This window comes from Tyto alba, unplaced genomic scaffold, assembly GCF_018691265.1.
Source record: "Tyto alba isolate M040663 unplaced genomic scaffold, T.alba_DEE_v4.0 Super-Scaffold_1, whole genome shotgun sequence".
NCBI classification, from domain to species: domain Eukaryota; kingdom Metazoa; phylum Chordata; class Aves; order Strigiformes; family Tytonidae; genus Tyto; species Tyto alba.
Genome location: NW_024881261.1, coordinates 34,174,113 through 34,193,218, shown reverse-complemented (window position 1 = coordinate 34,193,218; position 19,106 = coordinate 34,174,113). Strand labels below are relative to the sequence as shown.

General features: G+C 40.0%; 1 protein-coding gene across 3 annotated transcripts in view; it reads right to left on the bottom strand.

The window, feature by feature from the left end:
- CABCOCO1 (ciliary associated calcium binding coiled-coil 1) overlaps window positions 1–19,106 on the bottom strand; it is a 70,471-nt gene that overhangs the window by 15,329 nt on the left and 36,036 nt on the right. Inside the window, exons 4-7 of one of the 3 annotated variants that reach the window (XR_006164949.1) lie at window positions 12,140–12,262; window positions 11,595–11,735; window positions 8,707–8,869; window positions 8,355–8,418 (exon numbers count right to left, since the gene is read on the bottom strand). Coding sequence is in view for 2 of the 3 variants with exons in the window: in XM_042788747.1 (XP_042644681.1) it covers window positions 8,855–8,869; window positions 11,595–11,735; window positions 12,140–12,262 (279 nt within the window). In the remaining variant the exon portion in view is untranslated. Of the gene's footprint in view, window positions 1–8,354; window positions 8,419–8,562; window positions 8,870–11,594; window positions 11,736–12,139; window positions 12,263–19,106 lie in introns of those variants that run through there. The other 2 variants (XM_042788747.1, XM_033004283.2) reach the window with 2 other exon arrangements.

Sequence of the window (19,106 nt, the reverse complement as noted above, 5' to 3'; positions counted from 1 at the left end):
TGAAGAAAATGGAAGTTTTGTCTGCACAAGAACTGAAGAATCAGAACTTTGATAATGAAAATCATGACCCATTTTTTTCCATCACCCACATTTAGCCACCTTTCAAATGGATCTGGGGGGGAGTTAGGGAAAAAAAAAAAAAAAAAAAGAGAAAAGGAAACTGGATTTTCTTTGGGATCAAAGTGCAGAAATACCACTATACTCAATAGACTAAGTTTGTACAAGTTACCACTCAAATATGGTACAACATGGAGTTTGTTTCACTATAATTGCAACCAGGCTTCTCTCAATAAATGATGTCTTGCTCTCCGCAGGGGAGTGCATTAAACGAACCTACTGTTATCAGTGAACAGGAACAGCCACACCGACAGAAGCCAATCCAACACCCCATCCAGCAAAACTGTAATTCCAATAAATACCCTTTATATCTCCATCTGATATACACAGTGTTGAATCTGGAAAAATGAGAGCTCAAGAAATCATAAAAGAGATGCCCTTTAGTCTTTTATTTTTCCAAGGGGTCATAATTTAGTACTATTACAACAATAGTTTTAGGTAACTAAAATTGCATATCAAATGTAGGTTTGCATTCTCTATCAACAAAGTACTGAATTAGAAGAGATTTCATAATTCCTTATGAATTTCTCTCCTAGCTAGTCTTTCCACTGCAAGCCTGATTAAATGAGTATTATTTCTTCTTAAGTGGTTTTACAGGTCGTTTATCTTAGATTTATGAGTATCAACCTACTTTAGAAGGTATTAGATAGCTTTAACGTTTGACACGTATTCTCTAAATCATTTACAGTGCTCTCCATTTGCACTAGACGATCAGTAATCTTCTCAATATTAGGTTTTATTGACAATGCACCATATAGAGTCCTTATTATATGGTAATGATTTAAGATAGGTGCAAGATTGGGAACATATAAATCCAAAAGCTCATTTTTGATTGTTGACACAGAGCTGAGGAGTAACGTGCTTCCATCTAAATCACCCTGTTTCTCAGTAACGTAACACACACGCGTGTTTAACCTGTTAGGAGCACAGCGCAGAGATGTGCACACAGATCCTAATTCCTGCTGCCAGCCCGACGTGCTCGCGCCCGAAGCTCGGTATTTACTCAGAGAAAGCCACCGGTGGGTGCGAGCCTCCCCCGCGGCGTGGGAGCCCCCTCCGGCGCGCGGTGGGTGCGGGGACCGGTGCGGCGGGGGGGAGCCTGACGGCACCGAGCAGCCCAGCCCCGGCCACGCTTGAGTCACGCCAAGGTAGATATGCCTGTTGAGATCGAGAAGCATTTTGCCTGAGTAGGGAGTTAGCAAGGCTGAGATTAAGGGCTTAAAAATCAGCCCCATAATTTATATTTGGGAGACGGTATCGAAAGCTGTCATAGATAACAAAGACATACCTTCATATAGCCCTACACAATAATAATTTCACAGAAATATTGGCACTGATAGTAATTGAATTCAGTTGAATAATTGATTTGACTGCTTCAATAGAAGATCAGCCCTCACATCTATATTACTCACAGAAAATTGGAGTGGAAGAAAAAAAAAAAATTAAAGCCAGAGTCTCTGGTAGCAAATTAACATCTTTCCGCTGAGTTTGACAGAATTAAAGTCTCATCTGCAACTCTGCAATCCAAAGGTATGTCTCTGAAATGCAGTCAACAGACCCGTATCAATCCTGCTTTTACAATACGTCACCGGGAATGGTCTCTGGGGCACAGGAGCTGCATGAACTGGCAATTTGTTAAGTTGAAATGTGACAGCTCAAAAAAAGGCCGGAATGATCTCAGAGCAAAACCAACACAAAATCTGAATCCTGCTTTTATCCCAACAGCCACCTGGTAAGAAAACTCCAGTGAAAAATTGGTATTAGTGACAAAATTGTCCTGTGAGAATTACACATGACTGTAATCATGAATAGCAGGAAAGCGCAGTAAAGAGGTGGCTTTCTCTCACTTTGCTCATTCAGAAGAACAACCCAGAAATCCTTACTCAGGCTAGACGCTTGGCAGGCTCACTCAGCTGTCTACAGATAATTTAGTAGCAGAGGAACTGGTGCTACTAAATATTGAGAACTCTGAACCCCAATCAAAATAAAACCCCTTGTTCAAAGCCACGCAGTAAGCATCGCTGTTACCTTGTCTTACTTCAGTAAGACCAGGCACAGATTTCCTGGGGGAAGGAAGGAAAAAAAAAAAAAAAAAAAAGATCCTCCCAAATTAGGACTCCCCAGCGCCATATGCACATTTCTGTCCTCGACAGAAGGGAGCACCTGCAGACCCCCAACCTAACAAAGCATTAGCAGGCAATTTCCTAACTTGCGGTGAAATGGCAGAAATATCACAAGTTCCATTTTTCTTATTAGTGGAGCTAACCACATTCTGCAATGCGGTATCTACATTTTTGTAAGCTCGTTTCATTCACTCAGTTCCTAAATCAGCAAAACTTTGCAATCTTCAACATCTCTCTGTGATGAGTGAAATTTCTTTTACTACTGTGAAGAAGGGAGGAGGTCAAGAAGGCTTGGGAAAGTTTGTTAGTATGATCTGTAGTATGCACTTGGCAGAAAAGAAATTGAGAACATTTCTTTGGAAAACAATCAAAGGGCAAATTTTTCCTCTTGGAGCTGCATGGTAATTCATGACTTATACGCTCCAAAGAAACTTGCTACTCTGATGACCAGGATAGCAAAATATTCACTGTCTGCCTAACAGACCAAAGATGGTCATTTTTCCTCCCTCTGTCAGTATCTTTCTGCTCAGGCGGGGCCACGTGTGTGTCCCTCAACACACAGACAAAGAAAGATTGTGTGTTTATCTGTGCGCACTCGGGAAGATTAGAATCTAAGCTAGATATGGCACAAAACGAAATGGCAAAAAGTAACAGGGCAGGTGGCAGCAATTTAGGCTCAGCCTTGCAGAGAATGACACATGCTTTCTCTTACCTGGATCTCAGCTGCTCCTGGTATATGTGAAAAGTCAGCGTCTTTGTGGTTAACCACTTACACCACCTCAACACACACAGGTGACCAACAAAACTGAGGATCTTGAGAGCCTCTGAGATGAGGAATCCTGAGCCTCCTGTGTCCGTTTCCAGCTGGAGTCAATCAACAGCACAAAATTAAAGCGTGGGCGTTATTGCCATTGGATAGTGGGGTGACCAGCAGTACAACTGAGTTCAAAAAAGGAATAGACAAATTCATTGAGAAGATGTCCTTTGATTTCAAACCACTGTCGGGTCTTGGTGCATACTTTGGCTCCACCAGTTTCTAAAGCACTGACCAGTGGTGGATCACTCTCCAGGTGCCCCCTTCCTATGCCCTTCCCTAAGCACCTCCCGTAGGCAACACCAAAGGACAGACTCTGGGATGCCGGATCCTGCTCTGTCCAGACATGACATTTCTTACACTATGATCAATACAATCATAGAAATAGACTGTTTAGACAAGAAAAATGTTGTGCTGGAGTTTAAAAGATGTAAGGTTCAAGTCTTAAGAAAATATTGTATAAGATATGTTCAGAAAGCATTAAAAAAAGCTAAATGAAAGCTTTGACGTATTCATATAGACCAACCTCAGGGGAGGGAGGCAAAATCCTGAGACCTTCTTTGCAGTCACTGGAGGAACTGGCTTATGTAGAAGGTACTTCAGAGCACGCTGCAGAGGCTCCCACCATGAATCACCACCCAGATCAGCATCCCAGACCGATACAGCTCCAGTAGCCTTTTTCCAGGAACGAAGTACCACACTCTTTTTAGGTAAATAACTTTTATGACCATTCTTCCTTGTAGCCTCTAAACAATCTTTTGTCAGGCCACAGGTCTCCCCTCCCCTCTTGCTCCCACTAACCCACCTGGCCGAGGTGCTCCTAGCAACTCAACTTTTCCGGATTTGTTCTTTGAATCAGCTGTATAAACATGCAAAATGCACAGAGCTACCAGCAGGCCTAGGCAACACTGTGAGTGCAGAATTCTGCATGAACACAAACCTCACGTTTAATGCAGCAACGTGTCAGTGGCAGCACAGGCTTTAAAGCAGCGCTAGTATGCTTTAAAGCAGTCTACTGTGTAAAAAGTCAGGTTGTTTCTACCCTGGAAATATTTTACATTCTGTTCTTTCTGCAGAATTTCTAATTTCAAGTTCTGTTTAATGCTCTGCATCTGAATAGGACTCTCAATTACATGAGTCACTGTAACTACCCTTTGATATTTTTCTTTCTTTTTTTTTTTTTTTTTTTTGTCACATACATTTAATCTGAATCCAGAACTGGTGGATGTTTTGTGTTTTGATTTTCTTTTTTTTTTTTTTTTTTTTTGCTCACATATGTGTATTCTGAATCCACAACTGCTGAAGCCTGAAGCTTGCTTTGCACACTCAAAGCACCACAACAAAACGGCCTGAAATGGTACGTTCAGTTTTGAGTTGCTTGTGGCAAGCAACGCTGCCCGCGTGTTTTGTCACTGCTCTCACTTCCTCGTGAGCCACGGTAGAGAAACGGAGGCGATTTCACCTTGAACCTAACCCCTCCCTGGCCCGCCAGCATACAGGAGAACGATGAGGCTGCACGTTGCGGCAGGGACAGGTGTAACACCATCCTAAGACGAGGGAGAGGAAAGAGGGTGAACTGTCCGGTTACCCGCAGTATCTCTCACTGCTGGATGACGCGCCATACAGGCTGGTGCTAGTGAGAGTACAAACATCCCTTCCACACCCCAGTAAATCTATAGGTGTTAGCTATCAATTCTCTACCAGCCTTGCTGCATACATAACTCACGTTAAAGTTTACCGGTCACATCCACGCTCCGCTGTGGATGAGAGGGTACAGCCCATCTGAGCATCCCTTCCTCTACACGCCTCTGGGTTAGCCCGGGACCGAGCCTACGCTCCAGAGGCTTTCCCGGCAAGTAGGAGAGGTACATCTGGATGAAGGAGTTTTGGTGGTCAACTGAACGACGTGCTCAAGCGTCTGATTTAAAGGGACCAATGCTGACTCGGCGCACATTTTGTGGTCAGGTTGGCAGTGTAGGTTACTGAAGAAAATGTCTTTTTCTCACTTGTGAAAAGCTGAATTTGAAGCCCACGCACAGCAGCTTTTCTGGGAAAGCAAATTTTCTAGGAATGCCAGTTACAATTTTAGGAAGGAAACAATGTGGTAATTTTCAAATTCAGATCAAGTTTTGGCACAGAAGAAGAGCAGCAAGGCTTGAGAAGAAAAGGTCGTGGCAAAACACTATGAACCAGGTAGAAAACTGTTTCCTCTTTTTGCCTCTTTTCCTATCTTTTTCAAGCCAGCTTCTTACTAGAAAAGCTGCTTTCCATCTCTTCTAAACTTCCATCACTCTGTCAGTAAAATGCAGGAAAGCACTGCCTGAAAATAGAGCTTTTCTTTTACTAGAGGATAATTACTAGCTGTTCACTGTCTCATTATAAAAGCCTAGTGCAGACCAGGATTTTACCATGAAGATGCTAAAAAGCATCAATATTATACCTTATATAGGAAAACCGATACTATTTTCGTCTGTCCTCTCTCCCCTGAAAACCACCACTTCTCTGGCAAACAAGGTAGGACATAACACCTCTTTCCTGTCTTTCTACAAGATCCATCTGATTTAAATTGAAAGCTCTGTAGGGTGGGAACCTGTTAGGAACTCCGTTAAGTATGTGTATTGTAAAGAACTACGTTACATCAACAGTCTTGCAAAAAAAAAAAAAAAACCAAAAACAAAAACAAAAACAAACAAAATAACCCAAATATTGTTATACCAAAGCTTCAACTGTAGGTCCCAGGAATGACAGTATAAATATTTTTAGAGATGACTATAGCAGTAACTTAACATGACACAAGAGACCTGAGAAACAGTAAGCCTGATTTAAACCAATGGAAAAGCCAGGAATGCAGAATGGAGACTGTTCTTAATGTACCATATTGCATCTGAACATTTTGTTCCTACCCATCTATCCAAAGCATGACGTTTTGCATTTCATATTAACATTCTGAAGACATTAAAGGATTCTTCAATTTGATGTTCATATGCTGTGTCAGAACACGCACTCTGACTGCTCGGGGAGATGTTATGTCTACCTTTTACCCATCCTCCCTCCCACTCCCAGAAAATCGCTGGGGCTATTTTTATTGGTAGCATTATTTAGTTCAGCAGGAAGATAGTTACAAACACGGTTTGGGGGATTTGAACTTCACTTTGGATTTCTGCAATACCTCAGCTGTTATGCATATGTACTAAGACTGAATGCTAACAAATCATTGCAGTAATACTTGATGTTCATATACAATTTCTCATCTTCAAAGCACTTTAAAATTTCCCAGAGGTTCTACAAAATCTGGGAGAGGGAGGAAGAGATATGGGCAAAAGCCTTTGTTTAGCACTGGTCTCAACATAAATCAGAGTTAGTCTCTTTCTGCTTAGTGCTATAGAAAGAATGTTGTAGTCTTCAGATTTAAGTCTGAAGTGCTAAACAATGCTAAATGGCCAATAACGTGTTTTCACTAAAAAGTATTTAATTTTTTTTTTTTTTCATAAGGACATCTCTCTTCTTCAGAAGTTCTGTTCTCACCTTTGAGTTCAGAACCAGGGAAACTTGTGACATGAGTATAACGTGTTGGGAGATGAATTTATGTACCAAAATAAAGGACATACTGATTTCGGAAAGTTTTGATAATAACAACAACAAAAAAATAATAAATTAATATTTCAAAGCAGTAAAACAACAAACAACGTAACCAGGAGCCTGAACAATTTTAAAAGATTCGGATATTTTTCAAAACAGTTTTTTAAAGGCAGAACTAACAACCCTCCAGGAGCCGCTCCGGCGCTCAGCGCGGGGCCGTCGGCCCTCAGGAGCGGAGAGGACGCGCCCGCCGCTCCGCAGCCCCGCGCGGGAACGAGCCACCGGGCCGGGCGGCCCGATCCGCGGGAACCGCTACACCCTCCGCCCGCCGCAGCGGGGGCTGCGCGGGGGCTGCGCGGGGGCTGCGCGGGGGCTGCGCGGGGGCTGCGCGCCCCCCGCCGGGGCTCCCCCCCCAACCCCCCCCGGCGGCGGCGCGGGCGGGCAGCGCCCCCTGGCGGCCGCGCGCCCCGGCGCCTCACCCGGCGCCAAACCCGACCTTTTAGGAAAAGCCAGTTCCAGCTATTTTAAATTTCACCCCCCGCGGCTGGGCTGACTCAGGCTTGCAAACTTTTCTTCGTCAACACCGTAAAACCATGGGGATGAAGCGAAACAGAACCGAGCTTTTCACTTAGTGGGAAACAAACACAAAATTGTAAGGAATAAAACATTCAATTTCTCAAATATTCCACTAAACATGCAATCCCATCACGCCTTTAAGCTTGAAAGCATGACTTGGTATTTAACACGCTTTCTAGGGCACAGAGTTCTGTAACACAACAATTAATAAAAGCTACGATTTTGAAACACTCAAGTGTGGGCAGCAGGGCCAGGGAGGGGATTCTCCCCCTCTGCTCCGCTCTGGGGAGACCCCCCTGCAGTGCTGGGGCCAGCTCGGGGGCCCCCAACAGCAGAAGGACACGGAGCTGCTCGAGCGGGGCCAGAGGAGGCCACGAAGATGCTGGGGGGGCTGGAGCAGCTCCCCTGGGAGGCCGGGCTGAGAGAGTTGGGGGGTTCAGCCTGGAGAAGAGAAGGCTCCGGGGAGACCTTCGAGCGGCATCCCAGGGCTTAAAGGGGGGACAGGAGAGGTGGGGAGGGACTCTGCATCAGGGGTGTGGGGATAGGAAAAGGGGTAACAATTTTAAACTGAAAGAGGGCAGATTTAGATTAGACGTAAAGAAGAAATTGTTCCCTGTGCGGGGGGTGAGGCGCTGGCCCAGGGTGCCCAGAGCAGCTGTGGCTGCCCCCTCCCTGGAAGGGTTCAAGGCCAGGTTGGACGGGGCTGGGAGCACCCTGGGCTGGGGGAAGGGGGCCCTGCCCGGGGCAGGGGGGTGGGACTGGGGGGGCTTTAAGGTCCCTTCCAACCAAACCATTGTATAACTCTATGATTCTTTCTTAAACCCATTCTCTGAGGTCGTTTATTTGGTTAGATTCCTTTTGAGTTTGATACATTTCTAGAATGTCTGACAAAATATGGAAACCTTCTGAGATAGGTTACATGCATTCCAGAAAAATTTTCACTAAAATCAAAAGTAACTATTCTTGGGAATACTGTAAAAGTGCAAACTCTTCATTTATGCAACTTTAATATGGTGGAAATAAAGAAGTGCAAGATATTAAATTTGTTTTAAAGCTTAGGAAGCAATTTAAAATGAAATAACATACATATTATTAATAACTGCAGTGAAGAGTGTGTAATTACATGCTAATTAAATTCTCTCCTTATTACATCTGCAATGCCTCAAAATGATGTTTTCTCTCTATGTATTCTCCTTCTAGCAAAAATTCCTGAAAAAAAAAAAAAAAGAAGTAAAGTAGAAGCTGTTAAATATTTCACAACTGGAAAAAGGGAAGAGAATGAAGCTACAGTGATTTTTTTTTTTTAATTATGATTTCTATTCAGAAATAAACTGAACTTCAACATGTTTTAATTACAGATCCTTCTGTTTATAATCTTCTACTTAAGTCTAAACTAAATAACACCACTGGCAGAACACAGTAAACTTGAGGAACTGGGATGAACTATTTCCAGGTAAATGTTAACAGAACCATTTTCCTTTATACAAAAATAATTACTTTCAGGCAGGGAGCCAGTCTTCCGTGTGTGCCATCTCCTACTGTCCAATTTCTGTAAAATTCAACATCACCTTTTCTTATCTGGCTATTTAGGACTTCTTAATTTTTCTGTTCTCAACGTATAAGCTACTTCTTGCATTTGCAGCTTTTAATTTATCTCTGCCTCTAAAGAAAATCAGAAGAAAAAAGTGGTTATGATGGAGCTATCTGAGGCTGCACATTGTCTTTGTGGTTTTGACACACTGTAGTGCTGTAAGACAGACATTATCCTACACACCTTCCTGTTTTGCAGACACAACGGTGTTTCAGCCTGTACTTATGTGATAACACTTTATCATATTACTGTGCACAATTCCGATGTATGGTATGGCTGCCATGAACAGGAAGAGATCTGGGAGAGCCATTTCTCATGTAACCTTGTCTTGGGAGATAGGCTAATTGGCCTGTATTCTCAGAGAGCCTTTACCAATAAACACCAAATCAGAAAAATTGCTTTGGGATTTGGTTGTTGCCACTGTTTTCCTTTGCTGCAGATGTTTGTTCTCTAGTGGAATACATTTTATTGAAACATTGCTGGAATTAGAAAGCATTACTGAAAATGAACAATAAAAAATCATATTTCTGTGATGTTGCTTGTCTTTCTTAATTACGAACACAATTATGAATGTGTACCTCACTCTGGAAATCCAGACTGCTGTAGACATTGAGTGTTTAACTTACAATGGAACATTTGTGGAGAAGGTACAAGGGCTGTGACATTATTTCAGTGAAATCTTTGGCAGTGATAATGTGTAGCAGTCTTTAATTCTATAGCATTTGGAAATGTGGGATCACTGGAAAACAGGCTACAAATATGGGGATTTTATGGGGAATTTATGTTTATTTCTCTATATCTGCATTCATAACAGCAAAAATACATGAGAAACAGGAGGAGTACAATGACAGACTTTTGAAGAGCCACAAAGTTTTGTTCAAACAACTGAAACAGGCTCAAAGGTGCTTTACAGACTCCACATAAATGGTTCCAAAATTGAGAGTTACATTCTTAATGGACTTCATGTCCATTTGATAAAGTGAATGGATTTGACCCAGAAAAGCTTGCAGTAACTTGCCATTTTAGGAACTTTTTGGCTTGCCAGTTCAAGAAATCCCTACCACTGCTATACTGCAACCTATCAATGGATAACCACAGCTAAAATGTTTTCAAAGTTCTCAGTAGCTCAGATTAGCATCAAAAAGCTGGAATTTCTATCTCAGCTTTGAATCTCTGGAAGTGGACTTCGCCATATCCAATCCATCCTCAAGTATGTCCCTATCCCTTTACATTATAAGTATGCTTAGTTGCTTTGCTGTGGAACACCGATCCCCCAGGCTAATCCTCGCCCAGCCACCCCAGCTGCCTTTTCTTCTCCAGTTTTTACATCCCTCTGTCTCTGATTCTGCCCTCAGTGAAAATCAGCTGCCACCATACTTCATTATGGCCGCTGCTGTGATCACAGAGTGTCAGCACTGTGGTTTCAGACTAGAAGTTATTTTCTAGACTCAACTAGAGCAACAGCTGCCTTATGTTCCCTGGAGACATAATGCATATTGGGAAATTGCAGTTCACACATAACAACAAAATGGTATGAGTCTGACCATGTATCAAGTAAAAATCTAATGATAAAATTACCTCAGAGGTCAAGAAACTGAGAAATCAGGTGAAAAAGATACACCAGTGGAAGAATTTTAAAAACTAAGACGAAATTATTTTCTGTGTATATAACCAAGGTCGCAAAAGAAGGAGAAAAAAAACCATTTTTCCTATCTGTGCAGATTTTGTAAAGGAAAAAAGTTCTTAGCACTGATGCTAATGAAATCACGGTCAAGTGAAAATCAGACATTTCATATTTTCTGTAGGTAGGGACAACATAGGCCAGGTTCCCTCCTGTTTCTAAAGACGTGTTAAAATGGAATATGAAATTGGATAGATCTAATGATGGTATTATTATTCTAATTTATGTTCCTCATTCATACATAATTAATGTAAAGCAATTTCTCAATATCACACTATTTTCAGATAATATTAGATATTTAATAAACTGCTGCTTGGCCAACAGCATCCAATGTGCTGTATCTAAAGTTTAAAGTGCCTAATGCCACTTGGTTGTTGCAAATAAGACCGAATCCCACCAGTCCTTTGGTGGAACTGAGTTCTAGCTGTTTGCTTTCAATAATTTCATATGCTTGAGGGAGAAGTTCACAAAATAACAATGATCTACTCTGCTGGCTTTCCACATGTTTCAGTTTATAGACCTCCCTGTAGAGAAGCAGATCACCCTACAACAAATTTAAATCCACTGACAATAGCATCCTTCCCTTTCAAAAACCCCATAGAAAGAACTGACGGACCCTGAGCTCAATCTGCAGGCCACATACTGAAGCCTGATCTATGCCATTAAGGCTGCTCTTGTATAGTTATGCACCTCCCAAATGAAGTCTAAAATTGGCATAAATGTGTTATTTCTTATACAGATCGAAGGATGCGTAACATAGATGCATCTAACAATCTATATTAAGCACACATTGCATATGCTCCATCACAACAGCTGATCCTGAACCCCTGAAAAGGGATTTTATCACTGACATCACCGAGAGCAGGATTTGGCCCATGTTTCTTAACACATAGTAATGCTGAAGATATATGTTGTTATATTACTGAATATTTTTTATCTTATCACATGTAAGCTGACTAAACTAGGAGTTATTTATAGAGTCTAATTCACATTTTTACAGCATATGGATGTGCTTTTTGCCAGCTTTAGCACGAATACGGTTTATATTCATTAAGGCTGAGCTAGCTAATTAACCATAGACAGAATTAGTGAATAGCTTTCTAGTAAGAGTACCTCAAGGTTGCCAGTAATTTCATTTGGGATTTCACTCACTGGAGGCTTCTGATCTTCAGCAGTGACACCAGGCACAGCATCTGCCTTGAAGGACTCTGCCTCTGGACAGGGCTCTTCCAGGTAACCCTCTTGATCAGACTCCTAGCAGCAACCGACCACAGCAAATGTGTGAGTTAGAACATCCTCCTGCTCTCTACAGGACCAAACAGCATCAGCCCGCAGACAGGCGGCAATACACGGGGCCCACTTTTGAGAACTCCTGCTCTGACAGAGACCGTCAGTGTCTGTCTGTCACTGCCCAGGCCTGGCAGATCCCGGGGTTATGAAGTTGCATGGGGTGAGAGCCCAGAGGTGCTGACTCAAATAAATGTCCTCTGCTGACTGATTAATGCATTAAAAGTAATTTAATTCAACCTTAGAAGAGAATGCATGCTGTATTCTGGAGAATAAATGTCATTAGTGGCTGGGATCCCACGGGAATAAACGAGGTAGGAGACTCATGGAGAAATAGCTTTCTTTAAAAAGGAAGGAAAATAATTCCATACCTTTGATTCTGTCTCTGCAGCTGTTGGTGATATTATGAATGACGAACAGATATCCAAAGGTATGCCTTCTTCTAGCAGAGCAGGGAAGGGGGAAGCTGCAGGTTGGGCAAGTTCAATCACATTCTGGCAGTTTTAAAAAAAAAAAAAAAAAAGAAAAAAGGAAAAAAAAAAGTTATTCTGGTTTAATTATTGCTCAGAGGTTTATTGCAGATTTTTTTAAATGGAAATGAAATGGCTGGCAAACAACAAAAAATAATACCTTTTTTGTTACTATCCAGGTGCTCAGAACTGGAAAGCATACTGAAAATTATTATAGATCAGCTTTAATTTCTAGCTGCATCTCAAGAGGCCCTCTTTATAATACTTGGAAAGAACAGATGATTTTCATAATTTCATAACACTACAGCTTCTTACTCATGTGGATAATTAAGTTTAGAAAACACAGTGCTTAGGTAACATGCAGTCTTCCCAATGCACATTTGTCACTTCTGAACAGGGATCTTGTTGCATTTGGAAACTGAAGGGCCCAGCTGACCACTAAGCTGTTCTATCCAAGGAGTCAGCTGGAGTAAAGTTGTAGTGACACTGCATCAAATAATGCCCTAAGAAAAATATTTTAGTGCGTGACTATAATTTAAGAGTTGTAACAGTCCAAGTTTTGCCGCTTCATCATCTTGCTCCTATTTCACTTCCCTGTGAGCATGGGAACCTCACTGGTACTCTGCTGGTGTGTGAACTGCGGCTCCAGGAACGCTCTGACAAGGAAATGCCTTCTACCCCGTGGAGCAGCTGGGTGCAGCACTTAGCCCGTGCTCTTGCTCGGCCAGTGAGGCAGAAGGTGGCCCTGCGTCCTCTAAAGGGACAAGGTTTTCTGTCGTTTGTTTTTTTTTTTTTTTAAAAATGGATGACAGAGAACATACATACCAAACAGGGTGACATAAAGCATTTTTGAACAAGCAAGGAACAGGGTATGATACTAAAATGGTATGTCTGGGGCCTCTACAATGGGAAGTGCCCACTGAGAATACCAGGCAGATGTTCAAGTTCTGAGTCAGCTATTATAAACATGATTTTGCTTGGATGGTATAAGTCAACTACATTAATTCACATCAGGGTAATTGCAGCTCCCATAAATTAATTTCCTCATACCTTTGAAATCATAGCTAGGTTGAGATTTGGTTTATTTAGTTAGTTGCTACTGTTAAACATGCTGAAAATATTAAAGGTTCTATACATTTGCAAAAGCGATAGCAAAAATTGAAAATAAACAGCAAGACCTGGCCATTGTATTTTATCGCATTAAAAATCTCTTTCGTAGCCCTAAGAGCTTTCCAGAAGTTATGCTCGGACTCTGTCATTATCTTCAAAGATTCCCTGTCATGTGTAAGCTCACTAAAAAAGGTAGACAATATTAGCCCATGATTATAAGAACCTAAAAGGCTGACAGAGTTCCAGAATTTAAGTAAGAAGAAGACTGGATTTTATAGAAGCATTTTCCTGTATCACTTGTGACTCAAATTTTACAGCACTGTGTTAGTGCCTACAGGCTCACAAAGGGAATAGTCAGAAAGTTTAGTTTTTGCATCAAAATGAAAAAGCCTTACATTGAGCTAAACGCTATTCTTTCTAAAATAAAAAGAATCTTTGTTTTCAAATTCAAATTTCTGTTTAAACTAGAGCTCTTTTGATTTAGCAAATATTTCCATTTTCTCTGATTTCTTACCTTATATTTTCTTATTAAAAAATATTAGCTGAATTGGATGAGAATTTACAATTACTTCCTGCTTCCTTAAAACAACATTTCTTGGTTAGTTAGTTAACTATTCACTCAAAATATTTTCTTTATTGAGATTAAATCATTATTACATTTATTCCCTCCAGTCAAAATTTCAGAAAATGAAATAATGTAAAAAACTAGACCAGGTTTTAAAAATCAATTCCTGGCTGATCAAATACATTTCTGTAGCAAGGATAAGATTTTCAGAGGTTCTGTTTTAGAATAATATTTTTACTTCACTGAGTCCTTTTAAAGAGAGCCATTCTTTACTCATCTGTTCCGTGTCTAATAATAACATTTGGATCATTAAGAAATAACTAAATTACAGCAGAACTAGTCTCTTTAATGAACCATAATAGTCCCAACATTCAGCCAAAAGGGTTTTTTTAAAAGACTATGAAACTTCAATGTAGAATATGAAGTATTTTGTTTAGTAATAATAAGTTTATGAGTAGTACTACAGTTTACAGCCAAAATATAGTGACCTAAAAATGCCATTCTCCATTGCTCCCTCCTATACATTGTGTCCTTAACAAGTCCAGGGGAAAATTAGAACGAATGAATTGTGGTGAGAGCCCGAAGCCAACAAACGTATTTAAATGAATCCTTCTGATGCAATACTTTCCTTTAAAAAATACAATTAAGTCTTTGTATTTCCTTTGAACAAAACCTCATGTTTAATAGCACCAATGGCTCTGTAGTAAAATCTATTTAAAAACAGAGAAGGAGACACGGTAAGTTTTATACAGTTACAGTGTCTTTAAAAATGTTGCTAGTTTCTGAAGTCTGAGTAAATTTATGGTGAATTACTTCCACTGACCTACATTAAAAAATTCATCCTCCTTTTTTTAATTCCTGAAGATTTGTCATTATGTGAGCATTATTCACTATGACAAAGATGTATTACTCAAAGTGTCCTCTTGAATCAATATAACTATCGAAATGTGAGAAAGTTTGGCAAGATGATAATGTCTTAAAATTAATTGGCAATATTTTCCTGCACATTGCGGTCCAATGGGTCCATGAGAATTCAAACATAAAGAAATCATAAGGCAGTTGCACAAATGTAGATGGCATATCAGTGTCAGCTGCAGATAAAAGGATGCTCCGAAAGAGACTGGAGGGAGCAGAAGTTAAATGCAATATTCTTATTAATTCCTAGGTGTGGTGGGGTGCCAAAAGGCCACTTAAATCTGGACAGGTTAGAACAGGCTAGAGGCTGCTCTAACATTCAGCAGAGGTTAACGTGGGAAATATCATTCAGCATCACCTTGACTCTCCCACCCCAGTTGCATCAAGCCTCAGCGTAGTCACAGCTGAGGACCGCAGCTGGTGTTCAAATATTGCTCTCAGTGTACAACCCCACGCCACAGTCTTTCTCTGGAATTCTTTCTAGTAAAAGTGTGCATAAAGAAAGCTAGGTATGAAAAGCATCACGTTGCTCTGTACATAAACCCACATACTTTTCTTGCTGCTGAGAGCTAGCAAATTACCTTTCTACAAATGTAGGCAGAGTAAAGACAATAAAATAGTATACAGGAAAATTTCTAAAACAGAATAATGGCAGGAAAGAAGATTGGTAAAACGTTCTAATAAATGAGTTCCACAGATGTGGTAGTTATTATAAAATTAGCTTTGCATAACTTACCAATATACCATTACATTTTCCCCCAGATGTTATCTGTTACTTAAATTAATTTTGCTTAAGTTACTATTATTGCAGATTTTATCCACACTGTATTTTATTATTTAAGTGTCTGTGGCATAAAACAAGCCCTGGCTGATAGCATTACTTTTAATAATATATGTAAGAGGTTTTAGTATTATACAAATGGCTGCTGGGTATATCTTAATAGTCATAGCACAGAACGTCTGCTCTCAAAATATTATGTAGATTAAAACCAGCTATTTACTTACACTCTAATTCAAGTCATTGGAAAGGTTTGCAGTATTTATGCATGTGGTATGAAGGGAAACAATCTACTCTGGGAATAAATATCAGAGTTTGGAAATTAGCAAAGCTAAGGTCAAGGTCAGTTTGGATTTACTAACATACTTGCTGAAAATTAGAATTTACAGTTTGTGATTGCTTATTTCATAAATGAGAAAAGAACTGAGGGCGTGGTGTATTTGACTCCGATACAAGGCTTTTGTATCATAGAAATATTTCAAACCCACCTTTTTTAGTTCAATAGTATCTGAAATTCTGTACTCCTCTCCACAGAGTCTTAACGTAAATTCTCTGTAGCTAATCTTACCAAACATCGGAAAATAATTATTTATAAGGATTGGAAAAAATATCCCACATTCAGCATGGAGCATTTCTAAAGCCTTGTAACATCATGGATATGGATTTGGTTTTACATGAATGACAGATGCATTTTAAAAAGGGTATTCTTTGTGTGTTATTCTCGATAATCATATCATCTGTGTAGTTTCTAATTGTATACCATAGGACCTTATGCTACCAGAGAGTTACACAGACTTCTCTCATATATGTATTTTTATATATACATATATACATGTGAGATTTGCTATGAAACAAAATATTTAATACAGGATTTACATTAGTTTGCCATTCATGCTAAACATGCCCAGCTGCACACCTACAAATGTGCTGAATTTCAGTTGCTGGAATAAAAGGCATTTACAAGATATGGTTTGTTAGCTGCCTGTATTTCATGTGGTTGAATCTGAATGAATAACTAATGGACAGAGATGCACTGACTCAAACCAGCTGCCTTTTTGCCTTTTTTTTTTTCCCCCCTCTTTAACCTGCCAGCATATGCAAACACAACAAATCCACCCTACCTGCCTTCTGAGGCATCGCCCACCAGCGTTCCCACAGGAGGTTTCTGGGAGGCTGCTGATAGCTCTACAAATCCATTTGCCATCCTATTTTGCAGCAATGCTAAACACAAGGTCCAAAGGACCAAAGGATAATACAAACCGCTCAAAAACTTAATCCAGATATATGACCTGTGCAGTGTGACTAAGATGGCAGAGCTTCCTGCTGAACACCTTCACTGTACACATTTCTATTAATATTTAAAGTAGAATTAAGGTCAATGAGGGACTAAACTTGGCCTCTGAAGTATGTTCCCCAGTTGCTAATGATGCACATGGAAATTCTGTGTGTATGTTCCCGGGCAGGAGTTTTCAAACCACTATTCCTTAAATGAGACAGACGTTCAGTAAGTATACTTTATGCTCTTTTCCCTGCATTTCAGAATTCAAGTTAATATGTTTTAAAGAGAGTTTTCCATGTTTCTGAGCTGAGATGGGAATCAACTTTGTTGACAATACATCGGTAATTAATCTAGTCCAAAATAGCTGTCTGAAGCAATTTGGTGCCTACATTGACAAAACAGGATCTACTCCTCCCCCCAGGAAGCTGTAAATCAGTTGGTGACATCTGGCCTCAAGGACATCAGAGTCATCTGAAATGTGGTAATTTATATTAATGAACATCAATATTAATTTTTAAATAAAAAGAATTTGCTACTGCCATTATGTTTACATATGGAATATTATTTATAGCTTGTGTTCCTCCTTTCCTACATTTTACCCATAAATTATTGTAAGGAAACACACTGTCACAATTATAAATATTTTTCCTTGGAGTTAAAGCTTTTACATATCCTCTTACTGTTTCCAGTAACTATACGAGGGCAACAACCAGGATTTTCTTGCTACTCCAGGAACTGCTGCCAATTTTAATGCTCGACTGAGTAGAAAAGGGTGCTTCTACAAAAACAACCAAAGCCTTCGTCTCTAGAGATATCTTAATGCAGAATATTCTTAATACTAGATTCTGTAAGAATATCCTCAGATACCAGAAAAAAAAAAAAAAAAAAAAAACAACTGATTTTACTGCACTTCAATCACCTCCTACTGCTTTTGCCAAGCTTCCATTTATTACTGCCAATTTGCAGATTATTTAGAAAGACAAAATAAGAGACATCCAAAAAAAAAAAAATCCCCAGTTGGCTTTCGTGCTGAGGACACATCACTAAATGATTCACCTTGGAATGGTCATTCTAAATTCACACTGTATTTAGCATTGCCAAATCTAGAGTTATGGGATTATGAGAGAATCTCAGCTTTCATTTAAAAATAAAGTTAGTGTCTAGCTCTTATGGTTGCAGAGGAAAGATTGAAAACATAAATCTTGAAAGCTCAAAACCTAGACTGCAAGCAAAAGGAACCAAACAACAATTATTTTTAAGCAACTCCCATGTTTTTTGGGGATCTGTCTCACCACTTTAAATGCTTGAGGTTAACAAAACCCTTTTAAAAGCAATGTATACAGATTTTGAGGAGGGGTGAAAGATTTTTTTTTTTTAGTACCTGAAAATACAACTCTTGCATGTCAGGGCTCTTTAAAGTGCCAACCCCCCCTTTCCACTTCAAGGGCACCCATCAAACAAGCAAAGAGCAGGCAGCTCCTATTCTGTACAGTTATACTCAATAGGGATCTAAAGCCATTAAAAAAAAAAAAAAAACAAACTCAAAACACAACAACCTTTACAAATATAAAAAAAAAAAAAGTTGTTTTTTTTTTTTACCAGTCATGTGATCATATTACAAAACCATAAAAGTAGGTTCTCTTGAACCCAATGGACAACAGGCAGTCTAGTATTTTGGTGGCATACACCTTATCAGGCCAGAGCTTTACATTTCCTTGTTGCACATCTCTTTTTCCAAATCATTTAATCAGGAAAGATCCGGTATGAATGCTGAAAACATCATGATAAAAATGTGAAAGCATGCTTGGCCAGGTACCTCTTTCTGGGAGAAGACTTCATACGTTTTATGAAGACTTGATGTGAAGTTTCATACTCTCAGGAAATCAATTTGCATGAGAGCATGGACCTTTGGCAACAAAATGGCCCGTAAGAATTAAATTGCTTAGGGGGGTGGTATTCATCACACCTGCTTTCGGGGCTTAGACCACCCCTAAATCCCTCCTTGTAGTAAGTACAAAGACGACTAAGAGACAGTCAGAGCAACTAAGATAAATTAAGAACCTAATAATTGCTTAATATACCTGCTCTGGACCGTGGCAAGCACAGCCTGTTACCTTTCCCATTGACTGTGCAGGGAACCTAGGAAAGTTGGGCTCCCCAGCTTGCCCTGGTGCTGAGAAATATGAAATATTCCCTTTTTTATTCAAAGGACCACTGCAGA